The sequence below is a fragment of the Marmota monax genome, unplaced genomic scaffold (assembly GCF_021218885.2).
Source record: "Marmota monax isolate L192 unplaced genomic scaffold, Marmota_monax_Labrador192_F-V1.1 WCK01_AAM20220418_F8-fsc00192, whole genome shotgun sequence".
Taxonomy (NCBI): domain Eukaryota; kingdom Metazoa; phylum Chordata; class Mammalia; order Rodentia; family Sciuridae; genus Marmota; species Marmota monax.
In genome coordinates, this window is record NW_026693786.1 from 1820461 (window position 1) to 1836930 (window position 16470).

Genomic DNA, 16470 nt, shown 5'->3' on the forward strand with positions numbered 1-16470 from the left:
CTCTACTGGAGCCCCCAGAACAGCTGACATGTTTGAGGGCCCAGAAACTGTACACCAATACAAAAAATCAGAGGAAGGAAAAACTTGCCACCTTTATTTGCTTCCCATCTTCCCATCCCCTTTCCCACAAGCATTACAGATTTATAGTCCAAGGAGGCTGAATAATAAAATCCTCACAGTTTAGCGTCCATGTAGGACCCCACTCCAAGATTCTAAGTTGGATACCCTCCCACCTCACAACCCCACCCACCCCACCTCATTTTCCAGAACTCCTTCAGCTCAGCTTCCCCAGTAACTAATTTTCTCGTCACCGGAAATCCCGCCCTTAGCCCTTAGTTCTTGGAATGCTACTATAGGGGACATCACCCAGACGCCGGCTGGAGGGCTGCATCGCCCCGGCAACCGTGTAGTGCGCCTGCGCAGTGCTTTTCCCAAGCAGACAGCTCTAATTAAGCTTCAGCACCGCTGTGGATCAGACTTAGGGGCCAAAAGAGTGGGTATCCCTCCCCCCGCCCTGTCCACTTCCCCAGCCAGAAGGTTGTGGTGTTCTCTTCTTGAGGCTGACAAAAATGTGAGGAATGTCTTCCAGCTCTCCCATCTGCTAGAAGGTGGCAGTCCAAGGTAGCGTCTGGTAATTAAAAGAAAGGGAAGGACAGAACGCTTGCAGGTGCCAGGAGGCGAGAAAGCATAAACCTGCACTACTGGCAGGAATCACTTCCTCTCCCCCAGTCAGAGGTGACTTTCCACATAATACCCAACCCAGTGCCAGGGAAACCTCTCAGAAATTGTTAGCTGCCAGCACTCTAGGGAAGCGAGCTGGGTTAGAAGCTTTGGGATAATCGGGATGCAGAGAGCCAAAATGCTAACACTCACCTTAACAGCTTGGGTGCTGAAATAAACTGCGCTGGCAGAGGAATCCTTACAGAGCTCCTTCAGATGAATTGTTCTGTCTGACTCCAGATCCAAGACCAGCTGCCTTTAGGAAAGCCACTATTGATTCCCAAGAGCCGCTTTCTGAGAATATGGACCCTTGTTACCTCTGCCACAGACTTATCTCTACTACGCCCCCCAAACTCTGAGCTACTTTCAAATCCCCTGAAGGCACATTACACACTGCCCCTGTCTTCACCAACAGTTCCTCCTTCAATTCCTCTTCACAAATTTGGGTATCATAATAGATATCACTAAACTACATTTTGTCCCCAGCCCTCCAGTACCACCTCATGCTTCCCACCACCTCCCCTCCTCCACTCATTCCTTGATTAATACTCCTGCACCTTCTCCAGCCCTTCATAGACCCCAATGCCTTCTTCACTGCACATCCCAGCACGTAAAGTTACCCAGGGTGGCTAGAACTTCCATTGCACAACCCCACCAGATTTTCTTGCCCCTATTATACCACATGTCACAGCATAATGTAATTGCTATTTATTTCCATGGCTCCTCTACTTTAAGCTCTGGGGCCCAGCTGGGTCTTCTTTACCCTTATATTCTCAGCACATAGCTCTGTGCTCAGAGCATTCAGGTGCTTAATAAATGTTTACAGAATAAATGAATGCATTATCAGGGTATCTAATTCATTATACTTTTATTTTTCACTACACTCTGGAACAACAAAGTAAATACAGGTAAATGGCAGTCTTTTTCACACAACAGTAGACACAAAGGGAAGGCAACCACAGATCAGTGGCTGTGTGTTTTTGTATTGTGTATTTGTGTGTGTTGTGTGTGTGTTATTATTGTTATTTAACTTCTACACCTGATAGTTTTACTGATTATTTCAAACATGTAAACATTACCAGTACATTTTACATAGCTGTCTGAACTTTTATACTGAAACAAAACAGGGAAGGCAAATGAGCAATTCATAAACATTGATCATGAACCTAATTTTAGGGTATATTAGAAGGAAGGAAATACAATTAGAACTGGAACACAGATAGTAAGCACAATGTGTACTCCCTACCCCAACCCTCCCCAACTTCTGATTTGGGGCCCCAATGCCCATTTTCTCAAGGCCCCTTTAACTGATGCCACTCAACTATAGTGATACATCTTTTACAAACTTCACATGGAGCCAAAGAAGAACATGGCAGTGGCCTCGGATCTGGCTCTGGCCTCCTCATCTTCCATGGCCTCCCTATATTGCTCTGGCCAGTCCTGTGGTCGCTTTCTGTAGAGCCTGGCCATGTACTCCAAGGCTTTCATTTTGGTGGTTTCAAGGTGAGCTCGAGGACCCCAGAGAAGCTCATATTCAACTGGATTAGAGTAGGACAGTGGCCTGCATTCCAGGTAGCGCTGCCTCATAAGCTTACAGGTGATGGCATGCTTTCTCCCGACATCCACACTAAATCTCCGAAGCAAGTTCCAGACATTGGCCTCTTTGACACGGTTGCCCATCAGGAAGATCAAGCCCAGGATTGGCATCACATACTCTTGAGTGGGTCTCCCCAAGCTCTCTAACATTACTTGCTCTTCTTCTGATTCTGGTTGCTGGACTAGGAGGTAGATGTGCTCACTGGTATCAACCTCAATCAGAGAGAACCCATAGAACAGATCAAGGATTAGAGTAGCTCGACTGAGGATGTTTGGGAACACATCCTCAAATTCTTTGCCAGTGTGAGCCAATAGCTCATCCTGATGTATAGGGAGCAACTCCTCAGTGACATTAATAGCCAACTGGACCAAATCATTTGCCTTGTCATTCATAGTGTCCTCTGACCAGAACTCTAAGCCAGCAGCCTGGCTTCTTTCTTTGGCTTTGTCAGCTTCCAGGGCCTTATTATATTCTTCTGGCCAGCTCCAGGGTTCTTCATCATGGGCCTCTGCCACAAACTTCAGGGCTTCCATCTTTGTGATCTCCCTGTGGGCCCTAGAGCCCCACAAGAACTCAAATTCGAGGGGATTAGTGCCATACACGGGCCAGTACTCCAAGAATCGCATGCGCACAAAGTCAGTAGTAAGGAGATTTCTTGTGTTCCCTAAGAGATTGTTGATCCTCTGAGGCTCATCCAACACATCAACCTTTAGCAACAGGTCCCAAATGGAGGCCTCTCTTGCCCGGTTGCCATTCAGGAGGATGTGGCCTAGGACAAGGGCCAGGAGACCTGCCTTTGGCACGTCCAGAGTCTCTGCTAGCCGATCAGTGGTCTGGGGACCCGGTTTGCTGATTAGGTTGTAAGTATCAGCCTGGGGATCAAGAACTCTCAGGTTCAACCCAAAGACCCGATCCAGGTGAGCTGAGGCTCGTCTGAGTATCTCAGGGAACTGATCTGAGTATTCTCTGAGAAACTCCAGCATCTCTGACTGCTGGATAGACCCCTCGGTTTGGCTTTTCATTCGCATGAAATTCACCAAAGCTATCGACCTGTCTTCTAGAGGGTCGTGGACCCTGAGCGCCCCCAAACGTCGGGACTGCTCGTCGATGAGGACCTCGATGTCATTCGGGTCCTGGGTGGCTTGAGAAGCGCTGGCACCCTGAGGGTCCATAGAAACCTGAGAGCCCTGGAGGGTATCAGGGACTAGCATGGAGGTGGGGGGCCCGGAGGCGTTAGTAGCCTGCATTTCACCCAGGCCGTCGCTGTAATCTGCAGTGGTCTCTGCGCTGCCGTGGCGCGCATTCTGGCTTACCAGAGACATGGTTCCAGGAGACAGGAGCGGGAGCTGGTAGGTCAGCGATCCGTCGGAGAGAGGACCTTAGGTGAGTTGGCGCCTCGGCACAAAGCCGAGACCCGAGAGCTGGGCGGATCAAAAGTGAGCGCTGGAAAGAAGGGCGATCTTTTTACACCAGCACTAGTCAGCAACGAGCGCAAGCCTGAGAGCTTTTAGCTTTGCCGCAGCCTACGCAGGCGCAGTCGGGCTCTGCGACGTGGTGGCCACGCCCCACTCATGGTCTTCCACTCCCTCCCCTAACCCCTGCTGGGCAGGCGAGGCTAGTCCAAGCGGTTGTTGCTGGACACGAACTTCGTAGAGAAGAGAATTTTAAAAAGAGGAGTAAAGCTGGGGATATAACTCAGCAGTAAAAGCGCTTTCCTAACATATGTGAGACCCTGGGTTCCATCCCTAAAACTGAGGGCGGGGGAGAAAGGGGATAAAAGATAAAGCAAAAGGGTCAAGGGATAGGAGATGTTTCAGTGACATTGCACTTGAAATTTTTCTGTGGGGTATAAAGCACCATGATAATTAGTGGAGCATTCAGAGAGGAGGAGAAGGATGTTAACAATGATAATAATTTTATAGATTCATTAATTCATCTACCCACAGAAAAGGTATTTCTTAAGCATGTGCCACATGCCAAGCCAGTGCTAGGTGTTAGAGGTACATCAGAGGACAAACAATGATTATTCTTTTCCATACGGAGGTTACTTTCAGGGATACATTCAAACAATGGCAATAGTAATGAGCACTAATCTTTTATGCAGAATTTACTATGTGACAGGTGCTGTTCCTGGCACCTTCACTTTTCTCATTAAAATCCTTTCATCTTAGCTATGATGTACCTACTCTTAATAATCCTTACTTTACAGATGAGGAAATTGGGTCAAGATAGTAAATTTACGTGTTCAAAGTAAGGCAGCAAGAGAAAGACATCAGGATTTGAAACCAGGTCTGTCAGAATCTAAAGCATATGTACTTTCTCATACCATATGACTTTAGAGGGGTGTTTAGCCCTACTTGTTATAAATAGCTCATATAAAAGGGATATAAACAGGTGCTTTCATGTAGGGTCAACTAACATACAGTAAAAACAGAAGGAACAAGCAATGAATTACAGCTTAGTCTGGTGTGTCTTGGATTGGGGGGTGGTTGCAAAGAAACCCTCAAAGAGGAGTTGAGCTCTAAGTGATGAAAAGGATGAAAAGGGTTCATGGTTTATAAGGTATTCCAGTCTTAGGAACTATCAACAGGAAAGGCCCAGAGGTGTGAAAGTACAAAGTAAGTTTTCATACAGCCAGTTACCCAGGGTGGCTAGAGCTAGGATGGGTGGGAGATGATGATGAAGGTGGCTAGACAGGAAAGACTGGATTTCCTAGTCTTCATTTAGTAGTATATCAGAACTGGTTGGGGTCCTACAGGGTGGGAATGGCAGCACAAGAATAGAACTTGTTACTTCAGGCAGTTGTTCACGTACGTGTATGTGTGCAAGTGCACATGCGTGTTTGGGAAGACATGATACAAACATTTTAGGCAGGAAGATGGATTAAATGCTTTATTTTCTTGGAGTGCTAGCAAAATAGTTGGAATAAAACATGGCCGTAATCCAGGACTCAACTGTCAAGGAGTGCAGGAGAGCATTATGAAGAGAAAAAAAATTAAAACAAGATTGCCATCTGCAGACACTCTGGAAATCCTTCCTTAAATTCTTGACGGTAATTAATGCTGTTACATTCAGTGATCCTGCCCTTGGAATTATTTCAGAGGCCATGGCCTTCATATGTGGGGGCCAGTCACACATTTTGGACACTTTCTAGATACCAGTTACATTCCACAATAGCAAAGGAGGAAGTTTAGGAACATGGATTTGGCCAGACTGGACTAAAGTCTTATATGTTTGTAGAAACAAATATGCATGCTCTATAAAATAGAAATGTGTGGTTTGTGTGCTAATTATTCTTTAAGACAACCTTGTGAAAAGCAGCACCTTCTTAAGCTGCTGCAAAGGTATGATTGAGGTTAGATCTGATAGTCTTTCACTCTCGTGTTTCTTTATCAGCAGAAGGGCTCCATGTTCCTTGTCCTAGACAGATGCTTCACAGGGGAAAACTCTGAGAGTATTTTTAAAATTTTTTTTACTTGTTGATGGACCTTTATTTTATTAATTTGTATGTGGTGCTGGGGATCGAACCCAGTGCCTCACACATGCTAGGCAAGCGCGCTACCACTGAGCTACAACCCCAGCCCCCCGCCCCTGAGAGGATTTTTATTTCCTTCAGTTATAAATGAAAACATATATTCCCCCCCCCCCCAGAAAAACCTAGCTCACAGAGTTGGACTTCTACTACTCCCTTCCCCACCTAATAAAGAAGAAAAACAACATTGAATGGAGGCATCTTACCTGATATGACATCCTAATATCATTCCATAGCATTCAACTCCTTAACAAATTTGTCCCTGTTTCTCATCTTCATTTTTTTAAAAAAAAGAGAATATACAATTTATTTAGCATTCAAACTTCATTAAGACATGTGCAATATGGCAATTTTACTGGGGGTTTCGCCCTACTTAGGATATGATTGCTTGCTGGGGCTTAGCAACAGGGTCCAGTTCACACTTAGCATTAATTAAATAATTTATTGAATAAATATAATACCAAACAAAATGCATTCAAATGCTTTCTAAAAAAATCAATTTTAAAGGCCTTTTATTCAGGCTAATGACAAACACAATAAAGGCAGATATGCTAGTTTAACATAATTGGCTGATTTTATACAGCACTTATATCTTTTAGTCCACAAGTATATTATTAAATGATAGAGAACATCTAATATAACCATTTTTACAGAACTAGGACATAAATTTCTAAGAAAGATTTTACAGACCCCCATCTTTTATACCCACCCCAACAGTCTAACTCTAAAGAGGATAAAGCCAATGACTTTCCTCACAAGAGCTCACGACTAATGTCGCTTTGCTATCAAAATCTGTATTTCTGATCCATTAGGAGCACTGAGACAAGATTCAAATATTCCCAAAGAAGCACAATGCACATTGTGATCGCCTATTCAGCAACAGCGAGCACTGAATTTAAATATATCTCATCCCAGGAATTAAATAAGGTCAGCCACATTCATGGGCATTTCCTCTACTGTAGTATTGTAGAAAGTCTCAATGTCACAAAGAATCCTCTTGTCTTCTTCAGCAACAAAGTTTATAGCCACATTTTTCCTCCCAAATCGACCCCCTCTGCCAATTCTGTGAATATAGTTTTCACGATTGGTAGGTAGATCATAGTTTATAACCAAAGACACTTGTTGCACATCAATCCCACGAGCCAACAAGTCAGTAGTGATCAGAACTCGGCTTGACCTTGATCAGAATTCCCTCATAATAACATCTCTCTCTTTCTGGTCCATGTCACCATGTAGAGCAGAAACTGTGAAGCCCCCGGCGTGCATTTTTTTTCAGTGACCCAGTCCACTTTGCGCCTTGTACTGAGAAAATTCACACCCTGCATAATGGTCAGAGTCTCGTACAAGTCACAAAGTGTGTCCAACTTCCACCCCTCTTTCAACATTAATGTAAAACTGTTTGATTCCTTCAAGGGTCAATTCTTCCTTCTTCACTAGAATTCGAATTGGATCTCTCATAAATTTTTTGGTCACTTCCAACACATCAGTTGGCATTGTGGCAGAAAGCAACACAACCTGAATACTTGTATTTAATTTTTGGAAAATCTCATAGATTTGATCCTTAAACCTTCGGCTCAACATTTCATCTGCTTCATCCAAAACAAACATTTTGATCCATTTTGGAGAAAGATATCTTCTGTTTAACATATCAAACACTCTCCCTGGTGTACCAAAAACAATATGTGGTGCTTCAGCCTGAAGTTTTTGCATTTCATTTCGAACAATGTAGGCATGACAAGTTGCTCCCATATAGTCTCCAAGTGCCAGAATCACCTTTTGGATCTTTTTTTTTTAAAGAGAGAGAGAATTTTAATATTTATTTTTTAGTTTTTCGGCGGACACAACATCTTTGTTTGTATGTGATGCTGAGGATCAAACCTGGGCGGTACGCATGCCAGGAGAGCGCGCTACCGCTACCGCTTGAGCCACATCCCCAGACCAACCTTTTGGATCTTTAATACAGGGAATAATAGCTTGCTGTTGAATAGCTGAAGGCTTCTCAAAACCATAAGCATAGATGCCCTGAAGAAGAGACTCCTTTAAATTCATATCATCAAAGTTATCAACAATCTCATTCCAGTTGCTCTTGATGACACCATTGGGGTCCATTCCCTCTGGGCCTCCATGTTCTCTGTTATAATCCACAAAGCCACCAGACATGATCCGAAGAACCACTCAGTGCCCGACTAAAAAAAAAGCCTTCATCTTTTTTAAAATATTTTTTTAGTTGTGGATGGACACAATATCTTTGTTTTTATTTATTTATTTTTATGTGGTGCCGAGGATCAAACTCAGGGTCTCACACCTGTGAGGCTAAACTCTACCACTGAGCTACAGTCCCAGACCTCTCTATCTTCATCTTTATCCCTAAGGACATCCTTCCACGAAATCACTTCTCTGACCACAATGAGCCACACTTCTGGCCTCAGCCATTTCTATTCTACAGGTCTCCAAACCATTGTAGTTATTGTTAAGTGAACAACAAAGGAGCTGTGCCTTTCTACTGTGCATTTCTACTGTGACTAACATATACATGTTTTCCACACTGTTTAAATAGGAATGTAAAAAGATGGTTTCAGTCAGGTGCAGTGGTACACGCCTGTAATTCCAGAGACTTGAGTAGCTGAGGCAGGATGATTGCAAGTTCAAGGCCAGACTTAGCAACTTAGCAAGACCCTAAGCAACATAGTAAGACCCTGTCTCAACACAAAAAATTAAAAAGGGTTGGTGATGTAGCTTGGTGGTAAAGCTCCCCTAGGTTCAATCCCCAGTACCCCCCCAAAAAAGATGTTTTTAGATTCTATTCTGAAGTTCTTTTGATAATTTCTGACATTTTTATACATTTAAAACATGTGACTATTTTTTCATAATAATTGACTAGGCTCAATTCAATGTTCAGTATAATTTTAATGAAGTATTTTTAGTTTATTACTGGAAAATATGCAAAGTAAAATACATAAATCATGAGTAGAGCATGATCAGTTATGACACATTTAACATACCATCTGACTACAATGCCAGTGAAAAAATAGATGACTACCAGCACTTCAGAAATCTCCATGGCATTTTCTCCCAACCTCTTCCCTCTTATTTGTCTTGAGAGGAAACCCTGAAACTGACTTCTAGCATCACAGATTAGTTTCGCCTGTATCCAAAATTTAAATACTATTAATAGAATTATACAGCATGTACTTATTTGTATCTTTCTTTCCAATAAACCCTCACTATTTTGTGTTATTTATTCCATGTTGTGTATAGCAGCAGTATTATATACTTCACCATTATATGACAATATACTTTTACTCCATTAACCATTTTTTTTTTTTTTGGTGCTGGGGATCGAACCCAGGGCCTTAACCATTTTTTAATGTATGTATTTTTTTTAGTTGTAGTTGGACACAATACCTTTATTTCATTTATTTTTATGTGGTGCTGAGGATCGACCCCATTGCCTCACACATGGTAGGCTAGCACTCTACTGATGAGCCACAAACCCAGCCCACTCCATTAACTTTTGATGGACATCTACCTAGTTTACAGTCTGTGACTATTACACATAATGCTGTTATGAACTTTTGAATGTATCTTTTGGTTCACACATACATTTATGTTGGAAATAAGTTTTGAATGGAAGTGTTGGATCATAAATATATATATTTTAGTTTTCATGGATATTGCCAGAGAATTTTATGAAATTCTTACACCAATTTATACACCCACCAGTATTGTATGAGAGTTTCCATTTCTAAACGTTCTTAGCCATAGTTATTACTATTCTGCTTACATTGTAGGCACTTCAATGGGTGTGCTGTAGTACAACATCGGTGGTTTTATTTTTCTTTACTCATATTTAACCTTTTGTTTTTTATCACTTTCAAACAAGACTGGTCACTCATTTTCCTGGGACCATGGATATTAAAGATAAAAAATTTAAAAGGATGAAAAGTTAGAACATACCAACATACAAATGATAATTGGTAGACACTTCAAAGGAAAAGAGATGGAAACAATATTCAAAGCCAACATTAAAATTAAAATATTGTAGTAATATTAGCACATTTGATGCAAGAACAAGGGCTCTAGAAATCCTACTTGCCCTTCAATTCTTCACTGTATAGTATAGTCATTAATGACCTAGACTTATTAAGGAAAGATAACTTCTACTTAAGAAAGCAGATAAGTGTCCGTTTATAATTTCAAATTCAGGAAATACATAACATTTTTACAAGGGATTTTGGCACTCAAAGGAATAGTATGATTACATTTTGGTGCTCAAAGGGATACTATAATTACATGGAAAATGCTTTTGGTAATTATAATCCAATTTTTTAATATTTCTTTATATACAAAATAATAATTGATTAGACTTAGTTCATTTTTAAGCACTAATACTTAATTCAGGCTGAAATAGCAAGAACTAATTATTATTAAGTTGGAATATACATGAATATGTCAAAAAACTTTTTAGAAAAATCCATGTACCTACCAACCAGATATATTTACTGTTACCATTTTGAAATAGATCCTTCTACTCTTTCCCCAACCTTTTGTAAAGAAAAATGCATAAATGCATTCTGTAAATGTACAGATCAGTGGATTTTCAAAAATTGGATATATCAGTATGAACAACAGCTGGTCAACAAACTGAAGACTATGAGCAACCAGAAGTCCCCTTTCACCTCCTTCCACTTATTGGAACCCCCTGTACTCCAAGAGTAAAAAGAGTTTCAACATCATAGATCCATTTTACCTATTTTTGAGCTCTGTATATTATAATGATGCAATATAATTTTTCATGTCTAGCTTCTTTCATTCAATTGTGTGTATGAAATTCATTCACATTGTTGCTCATAGTTGTCCATCCTTCATTTTCCTTGATCTATATTGTTCTATTTTGTGACCACATCATCAGAATGTCTTTTAAAAATATTTTTAGTTGTAGATGAACATACATTATTTTGATTTTTATTTATTTTTTTAAAGAGAGAGAGAGAGAGAGAGAGAGAGAGAGAGAGAGAGAATCTTTTTTTGTAGATGGACACAGCACAATGCTTTTATTTTTATGTAGTGCTGAGGATCGAACCCAGTGCCTCACATGTGAGGCAAGTGCTTTACCACTGAGCCCCAGAATGTCTTTTTTATCCATTCTATTGTTGGTGAACATTTGGATAATTTCTAGTTTTTCAAATAAATGGTGCTGCTATGAACATTCTAGTACATTTATTTTCATGAACTTTTGCAAGCACTTCCATTCACCCATGTACAATGGTGGTACTCACCTAGGAATATGATTGTTGGACCATAGGATTGTAGATTCTGCATACTTATAGCTACTATCAAAGTTTTTACAGAAGCTGTTATACCAATTTATACTCCCACAAGTAGAGGATTTTGTTTCCTATACATTTTAAACAACATTTGGTATTTTCTTTCTTTTCCTTTATAACTGTTTTGGTGGGTGGTGTAATATTGTGGTTCTAATTTACTTTTCATTGATGACAAATGAATTGAGTTTCTTTTCATGTGTTTATCATCCATTTGGATATATTCATTTGTGAAGTATATGTTCAAGTGTGTTGCCCATTTTTTTCTACTAGTCTGTTTTTTCTTGCTGACTGATACAGTTTTTATATTTTATGGATACAAGTCTTTTGTGAAATGTGTATATAGCAAATGTCTTCTCTTACAGATAGGTTGTCTTTTCACTATCTTAATGTTCTCTTCAATGAGCAGAATTCTTATTCATTGTATAGTCTGATTTATCAATTAGCTCCCTTTATGGTTAATGATTTGGGGACCATGTTTAAGGAGTTTTTCCTACACCAAGGCCACGATGAGGTGTTTCTATGCTTTCTTGATTTGTTTCTTTTTTACCATATAGTAAATGATCAAATGTCATGCCATCTTCAACTGATCAAGCACCATTTTTGAAAACATTTTCATCCTTTCATCATAGCACTACAGTGTCACACTTGTCATTCATGTGGTTAAAAAAATGTGTGGGTTTATTTCTATATACCATTGTCCTTCTGTTGGTCAGGCTGTAATTCTTGCAATAATAACACTCTATCCTCATTGTTTTAATATTACCATAGGTATTAATATATGATAATATTAGTCTTCCAGTCCTGATCTTCTTCAAGATTGTCTTGACTATTCATGTACTATTGCATTTCTATATAAATTTTACAATTACATTCCCAATGTTCATACAAAAGCCTTGGAATTTTGACTGTGACTTTTCAACTTGAAGAGAATTATTATATTTAAAATATTGAGTCTTCCAATCCATTAGTATGGTATCTCACTCATTCATCTTTTTCTTTAATCTTCCTCAATAATGCTTTTGAATGTAAATGCTGTCCCACTATAGAGTACCAAGAACATACCTATAATTGAACAAGGTGGGCTTATTACTTATTGCAAGGATAATATACCACATGGAGAATGGTCTGAGTAACCGGGTGTAAGAAGGACTTATTGTAGGATTTGGGTTCATATATGTGATTTGGGGAAGAATCTAAAAGAAATTAAGTATTCAACTCTAAATTGAGACTGTCAGAAAGTAATAACATCTGTTTGGGTTCCTTAATAAATCTTATCTAGAAGGATGAAAGCCTTGAATTTAGCTAAGAATATAATTGGTAAAGAAGTGACAGTCACTCATATTGATCAGAATAGGGGGATGTCTTGTAATTTTATGGCTTAGACAAGCTTCATGTGGTTTTCTGTGTTCAGTTCTGATTTTTAAGTGGTTATGTTATTGTCTTGTCAACCAGGGCTGCAGAATAGTCTTGTCTGAAGTTGATTATTTCTAAAATTATTCGTGTTCAACTGGAAAACACCAGGGCTTACCTGATAGTAAACCAGGCTAGTCACTGAATGTCAGGGGCAGCCTTTTAATTTTTTTTTGTATCCCCTTTCATCCAAGGGCAGACAAGGTCAAGATTAATCCATGATAATTTCCTTTCAACATTGCTGAGAGTTTGCTGGTCAGAGCTTAGAGACTGTAGTTTAAAGTTCTACTCAGGTTACTCAGTTCTACTCCTACTCCGTTTGTTTCAGGGTGAGTTGAATCCTCTGGTTTGACTAGAGTTGAGCAATAGCACTTAAGTGTCTGGATAGGATCCATGAATTAATTGTAACAAAAAAATCATTAGGAAAAAAAATGATTATTGGTCATTAAACAATTATTGAATTCAGAATCCTATATTATAAAATCTAGACAATAAACCTACCTAGGTCTATATAGGAGCCAGGTGATCATGTCTTATTTGTCTTATAGTATGTAGGAGCAGCTAGAAGTATTTGCATATATCTCTATCTCTGTCTATCTATATATATATCAGCAGGGTCAGGTGAAATATGTCACATCCAGCAACCAGTTAAATTCAGAGTAACAAAGGTTTGGAGAATTTCGATTTTTCTTAAGTGACAGAGGAGATTATATGAGGCCAAATACAAAGGATGGAGATAAGGAAAAGTAAGATTAGTAGTAAAGCAAATATTCAGAAGACTGTTGAAAAATGAAACCTATTGCATTGACTTAGGCAGAAACTGTTCATTTCTGAAGGCAGAAGCTTAGTCCATTGTTTTGAGCAGAACAAGTCCACTCCTGTAGTCACAGGATTCTGAAGAATTCCTAAGAATCCTCAGTTTAAGATCTCAGTAGTCAAGAGGAAGTGATATACGTCTTTCAAATTGAGAAACACAAACAAAAATTTATGCCTTAGAGTTTTATTGTTAGGCAAAGGTTTATGCCTTAGAGTTTTATTGTTATCCCACTTGTTAGCAGTACCTGATAAAGTCTTTTCCAGCTAGGTTTAAACTCAGTTTTTCTCTGATTTCCACTTGAATAGAGCAAATATCCAGGTTATAGATTATGCAGGTTCTATTTGGGGAGTATTTTGTAAATGTACTTTGTGCCTATCGGTGATAAAGCTGAACATATTGTATGAGTATTTAATCACATAAACCTGTAATAGGGTAGAATCACAGATTGGATGTGAAATTCTCAAATGCATGAGACAATCTATTGTTAACTCAGTAGGAGAAAACCTTCTGGTCCTAGAGAGGTTCAATTTCATTGTCATAGGCTAATAGCAATATTTTGGCCTTCAAAGTTTCAGAGTTTCTGAGAGCTTTGCCAATTTTAGTTTTAGAATTCCAATAGTTCTCTCTACTTTTCCTAAAGACTATGGAAGGCTCTCCATAAAATGAAATTTAACATTAATAAAAATACCAATAAAATATTTTTTCATTAGAGAGAAAAAATGGGAATTCTCCAAGTTGGAAAAATGAAAGCAAGTCTTTCCTTTTTGTGTGTGTGACAGGGATCTAGTAAGGAAATGCTTCATCCACCTTGATAATAAACAACAAAAAAAGAGAATATTTATAGCCCATTGCAGGACACCTTGTGTAAAGTCAATTTGGAGGTATTCATAGAGTCACAAAATTTCTGGATACTGTCCATATCCTATCTGCACAATTTTACCAGGATTTAGTTGCTAGCAGGTAAAAGATGTTTTGGAAACATCTCAGTAATACCTTTAAAATGCACCTACCACTGATAGTTTAAAATGGTGGCTAATTTATCTCTGCTATTGTGGATACTCTCATGAAGATTTTTAAAAAATATTTATTTTTTAGTTGTATTTGGGCATAATACCTTTATTTTATTTATTTTTATGTGGTGCTGAGGATCAAACCCAGGGCCTTGCATGTGCTAGGCAAGTGCTCTACCGCTGATCCACAACCCCAGTCCCTCGTGAAGATTTTTTACCGAACTCAATTTTAAATGTGCTACCAGTTAGCTTTTCTGAAAAAAAAAATATTATCCTGATACCTCTTTCCCTTTTTTGAATCAAAGGCTTAAAACAGTTAATAGAAACTTCTTTGAATTCCATTTGAATCCTTCCAAGGATTTGACTTTCTGAGTCTTTGGAATGACCTTTTATTTTTACTCAGCTATTTCCTTGGGCAAAGGCAAGGAATCTAAAAGTTCTCTCATTTGTCATCCATTTTGTAAAACAGGGACTCCAATTGAAATTGAGAAATCCTTTTGTTTCCAAAGCATTCTGAAGCCACACACTACCCTAAAAGCATATATTTGAAATTAATATATTTGTTTGTTTTGTCAATTGTAAAGTCCAGGGCAGTTAGTTAATATATATATTAACATCTATCTATCTATCTGTCTCTCCATATATATGCAGTTTAATATGGTGGCTAATTTATCTCTGCTATTGTGGGTACTCTCATGAAGTTTTCTTTGAGAAGCTTATGTTTTGAGTGTTAATTTAAGTTTATGACAACATACCTTTTTGACAATTTTAGTTTTACTTTTTATTTATGAACCATTAACAAACAATTAGAGTGATTTATGGAAGTCTCCAGAACATCTGTGTAGGGTATGGCTCATAACAGAGCAAAAAAATCAAAGGGTATTTCTTTTTCATGTAGGAGAATGCATGAGGGTGGGTTTTAAATGTTGCAGCAATAGACAGTGATATGTGGAGGAGAAAGCAACCATAATATGTTAGGTCCCTAGCTGAAAATTGTTGAACTTTTAGTTTGTTTCCAAAATAATTTATAAGGCACAACCTAAATTAATTAAACTTTTAATATATTTTGCTCTTTCTTATAACTGTTAGACAAGGTGAATATGTCTGGTAGACTAGATCTAATGAAAGGCTAAAATAAGGTTTATATGCTTCTGATGATTTTCATGAAATAGACCTTAGTGCCTATTCAGACCCATTATAGAAAAAAAGAAAAGTTTATAAATCTAGAATTCTAACAACATTGTTTGGGTAGGAAGTTTTTGTATCAGTCTTTGCACTTAAATAGAAATATGTTTTATGTAACTATAAAAATTTAGTCTTTGAAAGATAATTATATTAGCACATGTTAATTATGTATAACTTAGGAAGTTATATTCTCTTTAATTTTGCCATTTTATTACATTTTATAAATAAAATCTGTCAGAAATATTTTAATTAAAATCTGGAGATTTTTGAGCACAGATAATTATTTTTATTATTCTTTGTTTTACAAGGAAAAGTAACAAAGGTTTATGTTACCTAAAGTCCATTTTTAGGAAATGAAAGATATGTTAATGATTTTATTATTCTGAGTTTGAAAATGAATTGGGGAATGGAAAAATTGAGACATATTTAAGAAAAGGTCAAAAAGCACTAAGAGAATAATTTGATGACCAAAAATTCTACTACTCTGGGCACAAAATAATGTAGTCATCTCACATTGAAAGATCCAAATTCTACCATTACTGTTAATGATACAATAGTAATATAATAATTCATAATAAAATATTTATTAATCTGCCTTTGTACTTATGCATTTAAGAATACACAGATAATAGATGAGAGGCAGTAAGAAGTAATTATATAAAGCTTTTAACTAGAACTTTAAAATATTATTAAGTAAGGTTGTATTAAATAAATTGTTGGTCCTTCTCATCATGGATTTAACAAAACATAGATCAAAAAGGTTTTTTAAATATTGTGTCTATACTGAACACATACAGATGTATTAGGTTATGATTCTCTAAGTAATACAGTATAAAAACTATTTAAACAGTATTTACATTACATTACATATT

The 16470-nt window shown here is 38.2% G+C and overlaps 1 protein-coding gene and 1 pseudogene across 1 annotated transcript; both read right to left on the reverse strand.

The window, feature by feature from the left end:
• Positions 1-1573: 1573 nt before the first annotated feature.
• Magee2 (MAGE family member E2) lies at positions 1574-3856 on the reverse strand. The gene has a single exon (XM_046462120.2). It carries the CDS (start codon positions 3637-3639, stop codon positions 2068-2070), a length of 1572 nt encoding a protein of 523 aa, XP_046318076.1. The 5' UTR covers positions 3640-3856; the 3' UTR covers positions 1574-2067.
• A 2712-nt stretch (positions 3857-6568) lies between these two features.
• LOC124105037 (eukaryotic initiation factor 4A-II-like) lies at positions 6569-8022 on the reverse strand (annotated as a pseudogene).
• Between the last annotated feature and the right edge of the window lie 8448 nt (positions 8023-16470).